The sequence below is a fragment of the Peromyscus eremicus genome, chromosome 6 (assembly GCF_949786415.1).
Source record: "Peromyscus eremicus chromosome 6, PerEre_H2_v1, whole genome shotgun sequence".
NCBI classification, from domain to species: Eukaryota; Metazoa; Chordata; class Mammalia; order Rodentia; family Cricetidae; genus Peromyscus; species Peromyscus eremicus.
Genome location: NC_081421.1, coordinates 35,988,878 through 36,010,767, shown reverse-complemented (window position 1 = coordinate 36,010,767; position 21,890 = coordinate 35,988,878). Strand labels below are relative to the sequence as shown.

General features: G+C 41.6%; 2 protein-coding genes across 6 annotated transcripts in view; one reads left to right on the top strand and one right to left on the bottom strand.

Moving 5' to 3' along the window:
* The window catches only part of Med12l (mediator complex subunit 12L), a 301,677-nt gene that overhangs the window by 110,281 nt on the left and 169,506 nt on the right, over window positions 1-21,890 (bottom strand). The window lies entirely within an intron of this gene.
* Gpr87 (G protein-coupled receptor 87) lies at window positions 19,646-20,940 on the top strand. Its single transcript, XM_059265394.1, has one exon. It carries the CDS (start codon window positions 19,646-19,648, stop codon window positions 20,708-20,710), a length of 1,065 nt encoding a protein of 354 aa, XP_059121377.1. The 3' UTR covers window positions 20,711-20,940.

Sequence of the window (21,890 nt, the reverse complement as noted above, 5' to 3'; positions counted from 1 at the left end):
TTCATTTGTCTAAACATTATATATAACGAAAATTAAATGTTTTGTTGTGGCTTGGTTGTTTGAGACAAGTTCTCTCTACATAACCCTGGCTCTCCTGAAACTATATAGACCAGGCTTGCCCGGAACTCACAGAGATCCGCCTGCCTCTGCCTCCCGAGGGCTGGGATTAAATGTGTGCACCACCATGCCTGTCTAACACTGAAGTTTTTATTTGAAAGTTTTGAAATCATTCAGAAATCAAATTTTAACTTGATAATATAAATGTGTCATTATGGAATGCTTTTTAGAAAGAATAAAGTAAGTCAAGTAAGGTGGTGAGTACTTGTAATGCTAACACACAGGAGAATCATGAGTTCAAAGCCAAGCCGAGCTTCCTAAGAAGTTTAAGGTCAACTGTAACAAATGGACATCTTATCTAAAAAGTAAACCAATGATAAAAAGTATACAAAACTCGTATTTAAAAATTTATTTATTTTTCTATTTATATATTTTGGAGACAGGGTTTCACCATGTATCCCTGGCTGTTTGGAACTGACTATGTAGACTAAGCTGGCCTCAAAATCAAGCGATACATCTGCCTCTTACTCCAGAATGCTGTGATGAAAGGCATATGCCATCATACCCAGTCCACAAAAAATAATTATAAGGGATTATCTTTTGTGAAAGAATTACATTCAAGACAGTCAGGACACCTGTCTTCTAAGCCTAGTTTTAAATATTTTGAATAGTTGTATTTGTGTGTGTATCTGTGTGTAAAAAGAGGTCTACAGATTTTATTAGACTGGAGTAAAACTACAGGTTCTCCAAGTTAAAAATCACTACTACAAACACAATTAGTCTCACTCAAGTAATATTTGCAAACAGTGTTTTTGAAGAATTTCCCTTTAATAAATTATATTCTTGGGCCATCAGGATAACTCAGTGTGTAAATGCACTTATGTTCAAGCCTGACAAGAATACTAGTGTGCATGCACTATACAACACACACACACACATACACACACACACACACACACACACACACAAAGAGAGAGAAACAGAGACAGACAGATACACACTCACACACACAAATGCAGGCAGACACACATGTATACTTGCACACTTATACTATAAGTGTATATATGTATATTATTTCTCTTAATGGTGAATTTAGCCAGCAAGTGGTGATAAAATATATTATCTTCCAAATAGCAACGAAAACCTAATAATAAAAAATCTACATAGACCTGAACATTAGAGCTGATTAGACCTACCCTGAGACTTCATCCCCCCTCCTCACCCGGGCTTCTGACACTGATCCAGTCCTCTGGGTACCCTTCAGGTGAATCATCCCAGATTCCTGTTGGTTCAGGAAATGTTCTTCCCCAGTCTCCAAATCTCACCTCTCTCCAAGTGAGTCATATACATTAGCAAGCAAGCTAGTTGCTCCAGTTGTTCGTGGGCAGGTCGGTTTGAAAGGTGCCCCAAAGGACAATCTCAACAGGGCGGCAGAGCACCCACCTACCTTCTCTGGCAGAACAAAAAATGCTGATTTCCAACGCTTTACCAGAAAATCTACTTCCCTGCCAACCTTAGTTTTGAGACTTACTTCTACTTAAGAGATGAGGAGCCTGCTTCAACTTGAAGACAGTCCAGCAAGTGAACAGACAGCCGGCCACCACAATGAAAGGTAAATCAAGTTGTTCTGTTTGTTTTTCAGTTTTCCATTTTCTTAAAAGCAACATTTTGTAGCATACAGCACTGTTTAAGAATATGACTGTGTGTCTCCTTAAACTGGAGTTTGAAGAAAAAGTACAAATTGGAATGAGGGCTGAAGAAGGAACACACACACACACACACACACACACACACACACACACACACACACACACTTCTTGGAGATGAGACCACAGTGCTTCCTATTGTCCAGCTCAGGCAGGCAGAGGTTGTGCCTCCAAAAGGGGAAATGTGTTGGTAATCATGTCTATTTGGTGAAAACACAATTTTTTAAACCATATTTACCTTATTAAATGAATAAAACCAGATGCCTTTTATTATTGTTTCCCATTCCCCAAGGCCCAACACTTTTATACATATGATTTTAAAGGAAAACTGAAGAAAAGATACTTTTCTGTCTCAGTTGTCTCATTTTGATATAAAAGAACCAGAGTTTTCTCATTCTACAGCAAAGAACAGGGCAATCCTCACTCTGACGCCTTAAGCAATCGTGTTAATACATGTCCGCAGAAGCCCAGAGAAAACTGCCAGGCAGCTCACAAACAGGCCAGCAGCAGCCGGCTCTGCTCCCAAGCAAACTCCTGGAGAAGTAGAAGTGTGTACTTCAGGGAGGAAAGTGCAAGTCAGCAGGCAGGTTTCGCCTCTTCTAAATGACTCTAAGTGACCATGAGCCTAGGGTAGAGTAACTTTCTGACTCATATTATAGGATTTTACCTATGAGAGAACTTTATATCGCGTTCTCAAATTCAATCTTCTCTCGTGGCAGAGATATTAACCATCTCTTATTCCACTGGAAATACCAACGAATTTGGCCTGATACTAGTAAATCTATGGCAGAAGCTGAGTTTCTGTCTCATTCCTTGGCTTTGGCCCAGTGAAACGGGGGGTCAACGACATTCTCCTTGTCTTCAGGTTACTGCTGCTATCCTCTTAAGCTTTGAAGGCGTCCTCAGGTTGGGAGAAGGGACTGAGGGACAATCTAATTACTGAGCTCCATATTTAAGAATGGTGTCTAGGCAAAGAAAGCCATCACAGAAGATAAGATATGTGACTTAGATGGTCCACTGAGAAGGATTACTGCTTTGGGAGTGTGGGGGAAGGAAAGCTATATTAGAATGAATATTCTTCTTTAGGTTGTGTTCGACACAGTCAGTCTGCTTTGCTTTCTTCTTGATATCTTAGGGTTTTGTTCACATTCTTTAAGAAACAAACATATTTCATACTATCTTTAAGAAAGTGTCACACAAAGTTAACACAAGACACTAAAATGACCATCCACTCTTAGTATGTGCTTAAACAAGGAAAATCTAGAGGGGAAACACACACACACACTATCCAGAAAAGGAAGAAGGGATGACGAAGGGAGGCAGTGGGCTGAAACCCAATGGTCATCATCTGGGATCTTCGGAGCACAGGCAGAGACTCTAGTTTTGCTTTATTTAGAAAACCTGGGATTCAGCAAAACACATGAGCTTAATGGCTGATAGTGCCCAAAGCAATTGGCTTCCTTGCAAATCACTGCCTTTCCTCTCCGGTGAAATGACGGGATTAGATTGGAGGGTTACTGAATTCTCTTGGACCTCTAGATTCTCACACACCAAGTGAAATGCTGAGGTGTGGGGGCTTGCTTACCATAGAACACTAGGCTCAGACAGACACTCCAGCATTCCTTAGAGGAGGCTGAGGGCAAGCAACACAAGGTCCTCTAGTTCCTTCCCTAGCCAGCTCCTTGACTCTGACCAAATCTTGATCTCAGTGAGTCTCAGATTCTTGCTTTGTAAGATGGAGATGGACACTGTCACTGTTTGCTCCCCTGACCACGGGTAGGAAGCTCTACAGTACAAACCCAGGGGCCTGCTGCAGCTCTTAAAGTTGCAAACATCTAAGGCACAGAGAAGAGGGAAACATGACCCAGCTGTTAAATACAAATGAAACTTGACATCAGTGTGCATATAGATGGTGACTCAAGCTTCCAGTCTGAGGCCAGTAGTGAAGGCCAGGCTTCAGTCTCACCTGGCCATGATTTCCAAAAGGGTTGTCTCTTCCTATGACAAACAGAAGTGGAACAGAACATCTATTCTCTATCCAGTACTAAACTAGTATATTTTATGCTTTATTAACACACTTTACTGGCCGAAGTTGAAACTTTTATACCGTTCTAACTTGAAAGCACAGCATTTCCCTTTCTCCCTTTCTCCTCTCTTTGAATACTGACTAAAATGCTGTCCCAACAAGGGGCGTTCTCACTCCTTTTCTGAAGACATACAGACCTCTATTGCTGAATAGGTGGCTTTTTTAGAACCTACCTCAAAACTCATGACTTTTTCCCCAGCTCCTTTTCTATTTACTTCTGCCAGTCCCTGTGGCTTCTCTACCAAATTCTAACAAATGGTCTTTAAACGTAAAATATATTTATACTGATTAAGCTGTACTTAACACAAGCCATCATCTTAAGCCACTCATTAGTGATTCATATGTAGCAATTCTCTCGCTGGGCTGTATGCAGAGCAAACAGGCGTAGGCAGAGTCGAGAGCAAATGCTGAGAACCTTTTCTGCTGCAGTCAGCCTGCTTCTGTACCCAAAGTTTCCATCCTGTCTGAACTCACCACTAGCTATTGCTACTTTGCGCTGGGTATCTGCTAAGACCATCTAGCTGTGTTGAGCTTTTTCTACACTGCAGGAAGATAATGCTTCCTAGGTGTCTCAAAGGAGGTCAGATTACAATCTGACCTGAACAGCAGCAGTTCACCTGGAAGATATTGCAGGAGAGGCGTGGAGAACACACACTTCAGAAGGACTTATATCCAGATCCAAGCTATGCCCCTCAGGAGCAGGATTAAAGGGAGCAGGTGGACCATACATACAGAACTGCTGACAGAGCATCTCTAGGCCTCAATTTCCACAAGCAGAAGAGTGGGAAGAAGAGTCGCATATGAAGGGTTCTTATGAAGGGTCTGTGCCACAGTAATGCCTCCTACAATCCTATGAGGTCGGCTGCACAGCTCTGACAGTGGTTAGATAACCTACCCCAGCAAATACCTCTTTAATAAAGAACCTAGTGATCCTCTTAATTCATTAAAATAGACGCAAAATAATTTAGAAGTTTTGTGCATATGAAAACATCAGTCCACTTGCTGGACCCGGTGGTTTATCACCACTGTTGCCCCTGAGACTGATGCACGGGCGTCTGGGCTGCTAGATGGTTGGTAGGAGGCCTGAATAGAGTCTGTGATCAAAGAAGGGGGCTCCCTGGAAGACAAACAACTGAGGAAAACTCTACTTTTCCAATCTGTGGATTAAGTAGTTATCTTTCATTAAATATCCTTCATTTAAAATGATGCTGTTGGCTCCCACAGCAAGATCAGAGAACAACAGAAACAAATACACCAAGATTCCTGTTCCACAGGAGCTTGCAAGAGAGTCCAAGAAATAAAAGTATTCACGGGACACCTGGTGCACTCCCACAGACCACAGCACTAACCATGTGGCTCTCCGGCTGAGAACATCAGCTGCCTCTGGGGGGCACACGCCCAGGGTCGCCATTTTCTTTGGGGTGGGTAACTTGCCCTTCCAAGGCTTCTCTTGATTGCCAGACTCAAAGATTGAAAATAAGACAGAAAATGAATTGTTTAAGGTAAGTTCACTAAGATGTCAGAAAAACTAGGCACATTAAGAAGACATGTCATCACTGGGTACATTGTCATACTTCGGGAATTACAGGAACAGGCCAGTGTCTTTAGATAACTCCAGCTACAATTCTGTTACTGTTGTCTTAAAGTGGCATTTTAAGGATGTGATGGAAATACTAAGAAAGACGATGGCTTGTTGCCGGGTGGTGGTGGCGCACGCCTTTGATCCCAGCACTCGGGAGGCAGAGCCAGGCAGATCTCTCTGAGTTCCAGGTCAGCCTATAGAGTGAGTTCCAGGAAAGGCACAAAGCTACACAGAGAAACCCTGTCTCGGGGGGGGGGGGGGGGGAGAAAAAAAGAAAGATGATGGCCTGCAATGGTTCAGAATTTTCTGAGTATAACTCATTTTGAGAATGGTGTTCTTTTAAATCTGCTAGTGAGTTATCATTCATGTTTGTAAGATGCTTGCTAAAACAACTGAAAAAATGCAGCTGTATTTATTTCAATTTCATTTATAATCTGTGAGTTTGCAAGTATGAGGAGGAACCAGATTAGACAGGTAGTCATATACCCAAAAAGAGTATGGTAAAACAAATGACTAAATCAATACCCTCTAAAGACAGTGAAGATGTATGCTAATAGCACAGTGGTGGTAGACCAGTACCATCTCAAAGATGTGATTCCATCAAAGGATCATCAGAGACCACTGTGATAGCTGTAACAAACCCAACTACAAACATCTGTTACACATCAACATTCCTTATACCCTCTCACCTAAAACATTCATCCTACTTTATGGGGGTAAAAAACAGAAACAATAAATGAATAAAATTCAAATTAAACAAAAACCACACAATCCTATCAACTCTTCGTCTAGAATTACCAGTGTAATGCTTCTGAGTTTACCTCCATTTTTCTCTCTTTAAAACCATGATAGCTAGGAGGTACATAACAGTGTCAAAGTCATGTTTTTAGACACAGTGTTGTCTCTCTGTTTACAGTGAATATGAAACCACAGATCAGCCAGTCACTAATTAATCAAACAGCCTGTGCAGAAGCCATTTCAAACATTCAAAATTGCAAAATTGCAGGCGCCTGAAAGAAACACATCTTGGTACACTAAGCTGCTTTTTTTTGGGGGGGAGGGGGGCTGGCTTTGGCTTCTCTTCCCTTTCTAATCTGAAAGAGACTATCAGAAATTAACTACCTCAGAGTTTGTCCCAGTTTGACAAAACCAAATACCACTACCTCAAAGCCCCCCCCCTCCCCCCAGCTCCTGTCAGAAAAGGATGCATATCCCATGCCATCCCCTTCTCCTCTTCCATGAAAAACTCAATTTCAGGACAACCAAGTACTCCTTCCAAAGTATTTGCAGGGTTATCCTATTTATTTAAACTCTGCCTGGTCCAAATATACATATCTATGTACCTATGTACACACACAGCTGGGAACCTTTACAGAGATGCTTAATATGGAAGAATGTTCAAATGAAATTTAAGAAAGAAAAGGGGTGGGGAAGACAGTCAATTGGCACGGTACTCTCCAGTTTACTTGAGTTCAGATCCCCAGAACCCACATAAAAGGTCAGGCATGGTAGCATGCTTCAGTAATACCAGCGCTGCAGAGGCAGAGATAGGTGGATGTACTGGAGCTCTGGCCAGCCAATCTAGACAAACGGTAATCTCTGGCTTCAATGAGAGAACCTGTCTAAAAACAATAAAGTAGAGAATAATTGAAGAAGACACTCAATATCAACCTCCAACTCTACTCACAGAAGAACATACATGTAGGCACAAGCCTGCCTGCACTCAAACATACACATGTAAACACTTCACACACAGTAAGAATATATAGACAGAAGACAGACTGACTTATACAGACAAAGAGACAGACAGATAAAAAGGGAAATTTAAAGTGACATGAGAAGGTGAGTTCACCAGATTCACTCATCCCCATTCATTTAACAGCGGTGTAAGCCTGAAGGCAACTGCACCTACATAGGATACAGGAATAAAGAATTAAACATTGATCACCTCACTGGAATCCCCAAAGAACAAGCTTCTTGGTAAAGATACCAATAAGAACTTTCTCCCACGAGTTCTCATACAAAAATCGAGGCTATAGTGAGTACTCAAGGAATAAAGGCCCAATGTCCGCAGGTGCCGACATGAAGTTCAGTGCAGGAAGCCATTCTGCAGAGTAAGATGATGTGATGGAGGCCAGGCACATGGTTCACTTGAATATGCTTACCTTACTACTACTTCTTATTACTCTAAGGAAAACTTTCTCTTCCTTCTCCCTAAGTGACATGATTCTAACTTTCAAAACTTCCTTAGTACCAGCTTGGTTGAATCATTTAAATGTAGCATGTGGACCAAAAGAAAGTATCTTCTTATGAACAGCACCACTAAAAACAGAGTTCAGAGATCCTGAAGAAATATAAATTTCAAATCAATTACAATGTAATGACTAAGTTGTAAAATGTTCTATAGTATACAAAAAAATTCAAAGGCCTATAAATTTCAACTAAAAGAGAAAATGGAATCAAGTGAGAGGAAATTAATGAAAATGAAGAGAAAGTTTGGGATACGTGTCAGCCAACTAAGCTGCAGGTCCTCTAAGGATTAGGAGAAAAACAGAGAGAAATGGGAAGGTGTAATCTTCACAATGAAATCAGGTGTGAAGGTAGCTGTTCCTGCAGATGAGGCCATACTCCCTACTCACTCAGCTCAGGCCCTCTGGGTTATGTTCTTTTCCTTTTCTTTTCTTTTCTTTTTTGTGATTCCAGGGAGTGTTACTTTATTACATTTTGACCTCTTTATTCTTCTCTCATATATTACATTCCAGCTACAGTTTCCCCTCCCTCCTCTCCTCCCAGTTCCCCCCACATCCTCTCTACTCAGATCCATTCCTCCTGTTTCCCTTCAGAAAAGGGTGGGCTTCCCAGGAATATCAACCAAACATGGTATATCATGTTGCAATAAGACTAGGCAATACCCTCATATCAAGGCTGGACGAGGCAACCTAGTAGGAGGAAAAGGGTCCCAAAGAGCAGGAAGAAGAATCAGAGCCAGCCCCTGCTCCCACTGTTAGGAGTCCTACAGGAACACCAAGCTGCACAACCATAACACATATGGAAAGGGCCTAGTTCAGTTCTATTCAGGCTCCCTGATTGTTGGTTCAATCTCTGTGAGCCCCTATGAGCCCTGATTAGTTGATTCTGTGGGTTTTCTTGTGACGTCTTTGATCCCTCTGGCTCCTACATTCCTCCCTCCTCCTCTTCCACAGGATTCCCCTAGATCTACTAATGTTTGGCTGTGGGTATCTACATCTGCTCCCATCAGTTGCTGGATCAAGCCTCTCTGATGATGATTATGCTAGGCTCTGGTCTACACATATAGCACAGCATCATTAGGAATAATTTCATTTATCTATTTATTTTGCTGAGTGTGTTTGATTCACCAGAGGCTGGATAGCCCAGAGACCCAAACATGCTCCTCACTCTTCAGCTGCTGGCTTTGTTTAATTAGCACGCTGGAACTCTTCCTTCTTACAGCTGGCTCACTTCTCTCATTGACATTGCCTGGAGTGAGTACCTGTGTTTAAATTTGCAATCCCTCCACAGTGAGCTGGTGAGAGGCACATACGCTCAGGTCTGTCTGCGAAGCCTTCTTCACAGCCTGAAAACTGCCCATTTCTCCTGTTCTCTCAGCTTGTCTTTCCTTGTGGTCTTTCACTTGGAAAAGCAGACGATATTCACAGGGAAACAGGAAGAATGGCAGACACCCACCTACATAATATTAGGTCAGCATGGAGCCAAGTTCCATGTGATGCTAACATTAAACACAATGCTTGTTGAGCAATGACTCCGTGCCTTCAGGAACACACAGGCACCCTAGAGAACTACAAAATTGAAATACACAGCTGGAGGAATGGGCCACCAAGAAACAACACAGGTACCAAAAACCATTTACATGGTGTTCGAACAGGAAGGACTTCAGGAGGAAACAGCAGAAGAGTTAGACTTAAAAATTACCAACAACCTATCTAGATACAAAGAAAAGGGAGTTCTAGGACAGAAAAGGGAGTGTACTTTAGAGCTGCCCAAGGGCAGGTGGACAGGGTCATAGTAAACAGGGAGGCTCCAAATTCTAACTGGGAGTTCCTAGCTTATATTAACAACTGGAATAATTATTTTAAAAATATTTAAAAGTAGTATACGTTTACAATATACTTAAGTAGGAATTACTTTGAGAGATAAATGTATAACACGAAAGGAATTCTATGTTTTCCCCCACAGGTACCTGTGGGGATGAGGTGTTTGGTGTCTGTGAGAGGAGGAAAATGAGGCGGGGGAGGGGGAGATTTGATGCTGACAAAGGGTATAAAAGCTATTCGTGTTAAAGACCTCACTGTGGAATTTTCAAACTGTTAATGAAAACCAGGAAACGAGGGGAGCCAATGAAAATGTTCTCTTAGGTTAGCTAGCTGTTTCCATTAATGTAAATAATATTAAACTTAAATACAGTGACCTAATGCCATTACAAAAAGATGCAACTCAGAACCAGTGAGGTAACTTCCTTCTTCCCCGGGTATTCAGCTGTGCATTAACGCTTTGAAAATATGCATATTTGTTCATTCATTCACTCCCCTCCCACTCAACTGGAAGGGATTCTTAGGTGATATGACCCCAGGATTTAAGGGAGTCGTTCTTCCTTTCCACAGAGGCTTTGTGCCTGCTGTTTCTGTGTTCTTCTGTCTTTACCAATGCAATGCCGCCGTGAGTACTCCTGAACGCCTGGCAGGCTTTGAACTTTCCAGCAACAAAGTAAAAACCCATTGGAGCTAAAATTCTTCCAACTAAGGGATGTGAGCTCCCTGAGAGCAAACTGCAAAGTAGAGAACAAGAAAGACACAAAGATACATTCTGTCCCTTTGGACCAGTGCCACCAACATCAAGTCTAAAAACTTAGTCGGGAGCAACTGCACTTAGGGAGTAAGCCTTTCAGACTGCGACCAGAGGAGCAATGTTGCAATCTGCTAAACTCATAGCTGTGGCCCAGCAGGACACATATGCACGTTCCTCCTGCCCAGGAGGGAGTTGCCCTGGCTCAAACAAGCAGCTCCCCACCCAAGCTGAGATCCAACCCAACAAGTTTGAGAGCAGATCCGGACTACGAGGCTGAGTCCACACAGCAGCAGTTCACAGTCCTACATGGTGATGCCCGATGATCGTCCCATCAGATGCCCAGAGAGCAGAGATCTGTCTCCAACACAGGCTCCCACTCCCCCACTTGTAACATAGTAAGAGCAGGACACCCATTTTTCCAATCATAAAAGCAGTTCAACACTAAGATTAGGATCCTGATCTTCACTAAAGGGCCACAGCAGAGGGCTAAGCCAGGTCCAGCTCCAATATGACAAAAGTCAAGTCTTAGGTGTGAACTTCAGATATAACTCAGAGTCTACCAGCTGCATGACCTACACAAGACAGTCCCCAGAAGCACCCGGGTCGGGGGGATATCACCTCTTAGATATGAAAAATGTTATTTCTTGAATCCATTTTTGTGTGTGTGGCTAGAGGACTGGGACCATGTTACCGCATTCTAAGTGATAATAATACAAGAGAAATCAGGAAGGCGAGGGGTGGGGTAAAATGCATCTATAGCTTCAATGCAGCCACATAAGAGTAAATTGTAACTGCAGCAGACTCAGGGTTGTGCAATCAAGTGCCTATGGGCTGGAGAGGCAACGCTCAGAGGGGGCGGGTACACCAGGGAGTGCCAGCACCTGTGGGCAGGAACGCCTCCCATCAGGAAGAGGTGGCTGAGGTTCCTAAACTGCGGAGGAAGCTCTTCTCAGCTGTCAGGCTAAGATCCCATCCGGACTCTTCTATGATGCTTCCGGATACATGCAACAGTGTTCATGCCAAGGAAACTCGACTCCAGCTGGAAAGATCTACAGTTCTTTCATGTGTCTGGCAGGAAAACAAACCCCTCCCTTTACCTAATACCCCCTCCAACTTCCTGACCTCCAAATAAAATGAACACTCAAAATTATTCTCCATTTTGACTCTAGCACAGTACAGAAGAAGGAACTGTGATCAGCTTTCATCAGACATGACTTGAATCCCAGCTATGCCCATTATTTGCTGTGTGAAGCAGGGCAAGTCAATTAGAATCTCTCAACTTATCTTCCTATAAGGCTGGGAGGATAAAATATTTAGGTCATAGGCCTGTTCTAGAAACTGCTTGCAAAATCAAGCCCTGGGTTCAAGAGTCTAAGAGTAAAAAGTATTAAGTACATGTGAATCCTTTCCCTACTCCCTCATTTTAAAACAGCCAACAGAAAAAACACAGTCAACTAGCCAAGGCATGATATCAGTGGGTAGCTGAAAAGAGCAGGTCTGTAAGCACCTACACTGTCTAAGCCCGGAACAGCTGTTAAATGTGGGGCAACCACAGACACCACATTCTTCAGTGGTTTCATCAACTGTCAGCTAGGGGAACTGTAGGAGGCAGGACAGGAGTCCCACCCATGACTGATTTCGTCCGGAACACAGCCCTTTACTACACCTGAAACAATCTTTGTAACAAGATTTGAGTGCCAGGATGTGCAGAGGCTGCAGGGCACACCAGAGCAAGCACTCATGGAGGCAGGAAGCTGCACTGCAGACTGGGCAGTGTGGAAGCATACAGATGAGGCTGCGGCAGCGTGAAGGAAGGGAAAAATACCAGCTGATTCCTGAAAGTTAGCTGGAACTGCAAACCATACAGCAGTCTCAGCTCAAACGAGAGGGCAAGGAATCATTCCACCCTGTGCCTTGCTGTCCATCTTCAAGCAAAACTCTGTGTCCATGACATACAACAGGAAGCCTACCATACGCAACTACGCTGGCATCTACTTAAAGTGGTACCTGGTTTGTACTTCCCAGAACAGAATAGAACATGTTCATTTTACATTTGAGAGAATGGAGAGCCAGGAAGCTGAAAAGCAACAAAGCTGAAATTCAATCAAATCCTTGTTTTTTTGTACTGCATCATGGCATCACCATCCATGGCTGGAAGTCAGGACAAGTTGTTTGGGTTTTTGTTTGTTTGTTTGTTTGTTTGTTTTGTTTTATCCATACTGGGAAAATATAATTTCACAATAACACACATTAAATGGTATGCTTAACAAACTCTTCATAAAAGCTGCTCAATGATACAAACTGCTTTTATACCCATTTCCACCTCTGGCCTTCTCTTTCTTCTTCCCGCAACAGTTGCAGTTAAAGTAAAAAACTGCAATTGCTCCTTTGCCAAACCTGCGTTACTCAGCCCTGGGTCATCAGGCATCTGTTCCACTGTCCTCCCCTACCAGACATCCCAGCACAGATGGACATGACTCCATCCAACGGCACTAAGCTGTCCTTTGTCATTTGACTTTCCCACAGGCCATGTCCAGTCACATGTCCTCCCTTCTTCAGTGCTCTTCTTGGCCTACATGACATCACTGTCTTCCCATAATCCCAAAGCCTCTGGCACCTCTGTATGCACTCCACTGCCCCTAGGGCTGCTCCTCAAAAGAAGGTCAGCCCTCTGATGTCCTCCCTTCTTTGGGCAGCTACCATGATACTAGCCATTTGTTTCAGTACTGCTGATAAAATGTCTAGCTAGACAAATATTTTGACCTTTCTTAATTTGATGGTATTCTTCTTAAGAGGAACTTATAAAAACTTCTCCATGAATTCTGAATACAAATACTCCATTAGAATTGTGAAATTAAACCATTTAGACCACTCCCATTTCTGTACCCACTGGCCAACTGTCTGCTGTCCTTCTTACTGCTTCTGATGGCGCCTAAGGCACAGGAAGACTGTATAACCTGGGAACAGAAAGAGCTAAAATGAAAGAGGGTTCTGTCCCATACATGTGTTAAAATGGTTTCTCATTTTAACAGCCATATGGCAGTAAAAAGTAAGGTTTTGCCTCCTTGCCTTACATTAACAAGAACAAAAGGCCAGCACTCAAAGAGGAAAGATTTTAAAATCCCTAATCATTTACATTCCAGTAACCAAAAAAAGTTTCTTCTGAAGCCTTCTACATCCCAGGTACTAGAGGTATTGGAAAAGAGGTACAGGGGCAGGGAGTTGTTGACTTTCCCTAAAGAGCTAGTTTTAGATGGGAAGGAAGGGACCCCTACACTTGAAGGGAAAATTATTTTTTTCTTCTATCTGCTTCAATCACGTTGAGCACTTAACTGTAGACAACACTGCTCACAGGGAAGAGGACTCCACTCACTGCGCGTGCTGAGACTCACTTGTCCCTGCTTGCTGTCCTCTTTCTGCTAGCTCAGCAAACACACGGGGACAGCCACACGTGTGCTGAGGAAATGAGGACTTGGAGGCTCTCTGCAGCTTCCTGCATGGGAACAGCATCAGGGAGTGGACGCGAAGGTCCCACATGATTTCATTTCATAAGAAACAATGTGACTTCCCTTACAGAAAACTGTTCCTAGGCCTCTTTTCCTTTAACTGCATACTTCTCAAAACAGTTCTCATGATTCCTTCTCTATTTGTGCAACACCTAAGAGGAGGTTAGGAACTCAAGATAGACCTGCTTGCAAAAGGAGGAGTCAGGAAATGAGTTTTCAAAACGTGTGATCCTGTGTAACATATGCTTTCTGCTAATCATTTTATAAAGCCTCTGAAGGCCAGAAAAGTAATTTACACAAATGTATTACACAGCAAACATTAAAACCTAGTTCAATAATTCTCTTCTAGCCTAATGTTGAGATTGAAAGGAATATGGTTTTCACAAAGCACAACAGAGATTTAACAAAGCAAATATTCGAATGATATTCAATCCTTAATGGAAATCTACTTATGGGGAAGATTTATAAATTCATGTGAATTTGAGTCTTGACAGAGATTTGAACAAGCTGTCAGTCCAGTTCTAAAAAGAGTAGAAGGTCACGGGCTGGTTAGTTTACAGGTAAAACTAGAACCCCCAAAGACCACAGAGTGCTAAATGCATCACCATCTATAAAACACCTATATGTGGGCTGGGAAGATGGCTCAGCAATAAAGAATACTGGCTGCTCTCCCCGAGGACCCAAGTTCAATTTCCAGTTCCTATGGGGCAGCTCATAACCATCTGTAGCTCAGATCCTACACCCTCTTCTAGCTTCCATGGGCAATGCACACACGATACATAGACATACATGCAGACATAAAATAATAAATCTTTTAAAATTTTTATTTTAAAATACCCATACATATAAGTGTTGGAGTTTTTAAAAATAACCATCTGCAATTATATATTAGTCTCATTATATATGCATTTATTATGCAATCAGGTTTAAGGGATATGATATACAAATAAAGTAAAGACAGATAAGCTGAGATTCCTGAATATACAAAAGTGCCTCACAGCTTATTTTACACAATCCTTATTGTATTCCTGTGGAACTGCAGTTGACATTATCATTTCAGAGATGAGAATAACTAAGTGGAGATGCTAACTACATTTCCTAAAGTCACACTGTGGCATCTAGAGGAACACCACACAGACATGCTCATACTTCACAGCAAACTGAAAAAAGACATAAATACAGATTACTCTTCTGTGGCAAGGATATTCAAATCCACAATATTTTTTTTTTCTAAACACAGAGCCTAACAATGTTTTGTTGTTGGTTTACTGTTTTTTACTGAAAGAATAACATTATATATGTAAGGTCCTTACCAACTCTTCCTTTTTTCATTTTCTCACCAGAAATCAAACCAGGAATAACTTTTGCTGAACTCGTGCCTCAACTGTCCCCAACTCTTTCTTGACATGCATCTCTGCTTACAGTGCATCACAACTAGAGAATGGGGCTCAACCTGACGCTTGCAAAGTTACCAAGTAAGCCAAAGAAAAGGACACAAAGGAACTGTATTTAACATGACTTTTGTAAGCCAAGTGGCAGTTTAGAACCAACTGAAAACCATTTCTCATTCCAGCCATGTAGAATAATATCGCCAAGGTAAACTAACCTTGCTGTAACGGCTTTAAAACTTTCGTTCATCTCAACACTATCTTTAAAAAGACAAAGATTAACAGAATATTTGAGAAAGATTTGTTAAACCCAAAATAAACTACATATTACTTTCCTCAATTAATAGTCTACACCAAGTTTTACTCAGGATCCCCAGGAGGCCAAAAGCAACACCTACCTACTAGACTAGATCATTTAGAAAATGATCCTATGGGGCCACTGTACCATGGTTTGTCACCCTATAATTTATGTCACTTTATTATTTCACTTCATCTGGTAGGTAGGGCAGTGACATATGTTGAGACTTTAATATTCTGTGTCAGAGTGACACACCCCAATGGACAATGGAGTAGATTCACCCAAGGCAAAAGTGCTAAGATTCTGCTTTCATCACTCCCACTCCAACTACATAAAAAAGAGATTTCCAAGAGTAAATGGACACATTAAGTACATAAATGGCAATGATGAAAAGTCTATCTGAACTGGCCAACATGATATGTGGTCATTAAGAAACTTGACCAAGGACAGTACAACAGAGAATTTGTTAATTGTGCTAAATTTTGATTTAAAAGTCACATATAGTATGATATCTGGTATGTACATACATATGCTCTCAAGGTCCCTCTAGTACACACACAAAAAAAAAATGAAATAATAATTCATGGGATTATATTTTTTACTTGTCATTGCATTTTTAAAGTTAACCGAGAAGGATCTAGGGTGAAAAGGCAGAGAAGTGACTGGCAAGGGCTTCTTACAATTTCCTCTCAATCACTATTCTATATCAAGCCCCATGATGACCAGGGAATGCCATGCTAGTATGCAAAGAACACGTAAGAACAGAGTCTTTCTATTTTAAAAGCAACTTCTCATTTTTCTTAATGAATTACAAAGCTATAAGTCATTAAAGGAGGTCCCTAAGTCGGCCACATTCTTTACTGGAAGAATAACATGATGAAACCAACAGAGTGAAAAAAGCCTTTTCCTTTTAATGACCAATGTTCCTACGCAGGAACAATGGAGATGTGAACCTCCATACACACCCACCAGGGAAACTGGAAGGACCAAAGAGAAGACATGATGTGAGCAGCTGGCAGGGAAGAACATGATGCTGACTTACTTTAATGACAAACAAGTCAGGCAACACATTCCGAATCGAGCTCTAGAGCACTTCAGAGCATTCTGCAGGCGGTTTTCACCCTGCTCCTTGGGTACCATGGTTGTCTACTATTCAATTATTTTGAAAAACAGCCCAGAACAGGCTTTAACTACTCATTTGTTTCAGCTGTGTTGTAAATCTAGGATTTGTGAATGAAGTAATAACCAGGGCTATGGCTAGCTATATCCCATAGAACTGGGGAGGCCCACACTCCAAAAGCTTAATTCTGATCACGAGCTAAGGCAAATATTGTGAGAAAGCACAATCAGAACGCCAATACAGACTGTCTCGGAGCCACAGAACAGGCCAAGAACCACTGTGAAGTCACTCATGCTTCAGGGCTTTGTTTTTGTTTTTGATTCTGCTTTGCTTTTTGGTTGGTTGATTTGTTTATCTTGTTAGATTTTTATTTTAAATAAGATATAACTTGCACACAGACTTCTTTTGATATTCTGATTGAAGACTATCTTTAATATTAACTATAATTGCTAGGTATATTATCATTTAATAAGAGTGCTTGTCTATATAATTAAGCCTTGGAATATTATAGTAATAATATTATATGGAAGACATGCTGCTACCAGGAACACTGGGATAGAAGGATATGTTCTTCTAGGCCACAATGGGTATACACAGCTCGAGGAAGCCAATACTAACAGCTGAAATACCCCACACTCGGGGGATTAAAGCTACTGAATTCTACTAACATTCACAATGGCTTTGAAAATCAATACCTATGTGATTGCTACAACACACAGCCATCACTTCAAGAGATAACATAGCTGCTCCTTTTTAAGCTTTGCCACTCAGCGGAGCACTTTTACCCTGATTAAAACCTACTTGGCTTCCTATATTTCCCAGAGTGCTATCCCCAGTAAGATGAAAGTGATAGGTAATAGCTTCATTAGGTAAATGAATTCAAGTAGCTCTCTAGGCCTCAGTAAAGCTGCACTTCTTACACTTTTAATGGCTTCAAACGCTGACTGGGATCTTCTGGTAAAGAAACAGCCAGGACTACACAACTTGATTAAATCAATCCAGGCTTCAGGGAGATGATCAAGGCAACATTTCAAACCGGAAGCAGGAAGAGAGATGACAGCTGAATCAGGCATTTTTAACTTGTAAAGCTTAATAATACCGTCAGTCTCATAACAGGCTAGCCTAGGTATAAATTACTAACTTGTACAAGGATATTTAGGCCAGGAAAACCAGTTTTTAAAAACATAGCAAGGAATGAAAGGGAAAGAAAATGTCAGAAAGGGGAGAGAGCTCCTGTAAAGGAACCCACACTTAGATTCCAGGCAGTAATTTAGGAACCTGTTTTTGGATTATAATCATCAGAACTGCCTTTCCTGTTTCAGTTCTTCAAAGGAAGAAAACAACATATAATAAACAACTGTGTAGGCAAATAAGAGCTACATTCACGCTGTTCCCTAAACCAAATCATCCCAAGACATCAGTAGGATAAGTTATTATTAACTAGTGGGGATTGAAAAATCAGAAATGGCCTTGCTTATATCCTTACATCTGCAACATGGCTTTGTAGGCTATGATAGTCTATGCTGTCTAAAAACACAGACGACAAAATATGCTTGGTCAAACTGCTGAAAGAGTTACTGAGGAAATGGCTCCAAGAGAAACTGGAGAGGCAGGAAGCTTCCAGAGCATCAACTGCCCGTGCAGAGAAGGTGGCAGGAGGAGAATCACAAGAGCACAAGTCAGGAGGCTGTCAGTGCAAAGACTGCTCAATAGACCTCCGGTCAGTCAACCTCAGAAACTCTACTTTGGAAAATACTTCACCGCACAGCTTACCTCCCAGCTGGAGCAGTCCTGGGAAACTAGCATGACATCAGTAAGAGCAGGGATGGTCCACAGCACAGACTGGAGCTTCACATCCCTCACATATCCACCATGCTTCCCACAGTTCCCATGGGAGACTGATGCAAAAGCCAAATGCCTACGTGCCATCTCATCAATACAATAACAGAGTGGTGTTATGATATCTTTAATCATATGCACCAAAAGATGAAAAAATAAGCAGGGATCTTTGCAAATTCATAATAAGCAGAGCAGGTATAATCTAGCCTTGTATATAACAACAAAAATAGCAGACTGCACATATATTTATATGATATATTCCTTGGTAATAAATTTGTACACTAACAGAAACATAAAATTGGTTTGTTTTTTACTGGATTACAGAGACTTATATGTCTTCATAACTACACAAACACTTTACTGAAAAATGCACTAGACAGTCTATAGTATCTGTAGTTGATTAAAATCCCAAACTAGACTGCCTACATGAATGCTATACCTACTCACTGCTTACGTTCTAGTAAAGTGAGAATGGATCTAAAAGAATCCACAAGTTAGATTGAGCTCTGCTCAGGACTTTGTCACCTTAGAAGAAAGCTGATTTTTGTTTTCTGAGAAAAACAAAACAAACAAACAAACAAACAAAAAACACCACACTTCTATTTCCAATGATATTCCCTACATAATCCTCAGAAAAAAAGGTAAAGAGTTTTGAGCGCTTTATTAGTTCACTTTGTGATTTGGGGTGACCACAGAGCTTAAAACTCAGGTAGTGGCAAAGGGACGGACTTTAGTATCATTTCCATGCTGTTTTACTGTTTTGGTAAAGGAAACCTCAATTTCCTGCCTCAGGTATTGCTGCTTCTATGTGTAACAATATCCAATGTTGAACTAAACCTCAGGGTTTTATATAGATACAGTATACTCATTTTCAATAGGTTGTCACAGAGAAGCAATGGATCTTGAAATGTAGGGAAGGGGAAGCCACCAAGTACTACCCACTGAAAACGTTAACCAGGTACTTCTTTACATAGTGGGGGCAGAGACTGGAGAGATGGCTTGGCAGATAAGAGGGCCATGGGCTTTTCCAGGGGACTCAGTTCACAAGTGAACTCCAAGAGCTCACAACTGCCTCAGGTCCAGAGGATCAGAGACCCTTTTCTGGCCTCTGAAAACACTGCCGTGCATGCAGTATATGCTTACAGAGACACAGATACACATGCAAATAATCTTTATAATCTTTGAGACAGTGCTCGTTCAGGACATCAGCTCAGTCCCGAGGAAGGCAGCTGTACTGACATGAATGTTTCCACTTCTGCAGGTAATGAGCCGTACAGCCAAGCCAGCCACTCTGCAAACAGCACGGGCGTGGGACATGGGAAGAATTCCACCCTTCACAACGAATTTGACACCATCATCCTGCCCGTGCTCTACCTGGTTATATTTGTGGCAAGCATCCTGCTGAACGGTCTGGCTGTGTGGATCTTCTTCCACATTAGGAATAAAACCAGCTTCATATTTTATCTCAAAAACATAGTGGTGGCTGACCTCATAATGACACTGACATTCCCATTCCGCATAGTCCGTGATGCAGGGTTTGGACCTTGGTACTTCGAGTTTATCCTCTGCAGATACACCTCAGTTTTGTTCTATGCAAACATGTATACGTCCATCGTGTTCCTTGGACTGATCAGTGTCGATCGCTATCTGAAGGTGGTAAAGCCTTTTGGTGACTCTCGCATGTACAGCATAACCTTCACCAAAGTTTTATCAATTTGTGTTTGGGTGATCATGGCTGTTCTGTCCTTGCCAAACATCATCCTAACGAATGGTCAACCAACTAAGGAAAATATTCATGACTGCATGAAACTCAAAAGTCCTTTGGGAGCCAAGTGGCATATGGCTGTCACCTATGTTGACAGCTGTTTGTTTGTGGCAGTGCTGGTGATTCTGATTGGATGCTACATAGCAATATCCAGGTACATCCACAAATCCAGCAGGCAATTCATAAGTCAGTCGAGCCGAAAGCGAAAGCATAACCAGAGCATCCGAGTGGTCGTGGCTGTGTTTTTTACCTGTTTCCTCCCATATCACTTGTGCAGAATCCCCTTTACCTTTAGTCACTTGGACAGGCTGTTAGATGAATCAGCACACAAGATTCTCTATTATTGCAAAGAAATGACACTTTTCTTGTCTGCATGCAATGTGTGCCTGGACCCAATAATTTACTTTTTCATGTGTAGGTCATTTTCCAGGAGGTTATTCAAGAAATCAAACATAAGAACAAGGAGTGAGAGCATCCGATCACTGCAGAGTGTGCGGAGATCAGAAGTGCGCATTTATTATGACTACACTGATGTGTAGGGACCAGAGGCTAGGTGGCCTTCTCTTATTGGAATCAATATGTAAAAAGTGTGAATAAATGTTTCTTTTTATTACCCTGGCTGAAGCCCATCAAACCCACAGATTCTTTTTCTAAGCATAAAAATGGCAAGATATTGAGGCCTAATTTGGAACAAAGAAAAACATTAATGGAAAAAAATGCGGGTTGAATTGGAGATGGAAGAGCTCAAGGAGCAAACTGATGAGCAGACCAGGGCCCAGCCATGTAAATGGCTGCACCTGTCACCTGGATACACTCACTGCTGCTATGAAGTCACTTCTGTAGAGAACTCACAGTATAGAGAATTCTTGAGTAAGAAGCCTGTGAATTCTACCTACCTAGTACCCTTTGGCCAATTTCTCCTCACTGTGCTTATCAACGTCTTAAGCACATGATAAGCATGTGTTGTAGGGCAGTGGGGGCACAGTAGAAGGAGAAACTCACATTTTCACAGTATACACTGATAATGTCACCATCAACTAAGTCATTTTAAATAAGCTATTTTAGAGAAAGAAATGTGACTGGATATTATAAATATTTCTGCTAAACACTGAATATTTGCCATCATTTCATCCTTATGATATATTTAAATGCTCATGTGATAAGGGTAGATAAGCTATGGAGACTTAGCTAACAAGTATATTGTTTATCAAATGGTCATTTAATCACTTCTATTTCAATAAAAACAGTGTATTAATAAAATAGTCTTCCCTATAATGTATGCCCAGTAGGAGTATCAATAGCTTAACTATGCAACTGAAAGATGTAGTTCCCTAAGTTATGTCAAAGAGTCCAATGGTAGTCCTTTAAATGTTGGGCTATTTTCTCTCCTCCAGTAATATACTTTTGAAAGACCTTGTTGCTCAAAGCTGTATTAATCCTTCAGAGGGTCACATCTGTTTTTTATAGTTTAAATTTTTTATTACATTTGTTTGTGTGTAGGAGGGGTGGGATATGTGCACGCTACAGCATTCGTATGGCGGTCAGAGGCCACTTTGCTAGAGTTTGTTCTCTCCTCCCACTGTGTGAGCTCTAGGATTTACCTCAGGTCCTCAGGCTTGGAAACACTTGCCTTTATGCGCTGAGCCAGGTCTCCAGGCCCTGTTCTATTTCTGACACTGCACTAGACGCTGGAGAAAACCTTACTTAGCGGGCTGAATT

Bases quoted from the DNA above. Each gene is read 5' to 3' on its own strand.
- Gpr87 (XM_059265394.1), top strand. From the start codon at position 19,646: ATGAATGTTTCCACTTCTGCAGGTAATGAGCCGTACAGCCAAGCCAGC.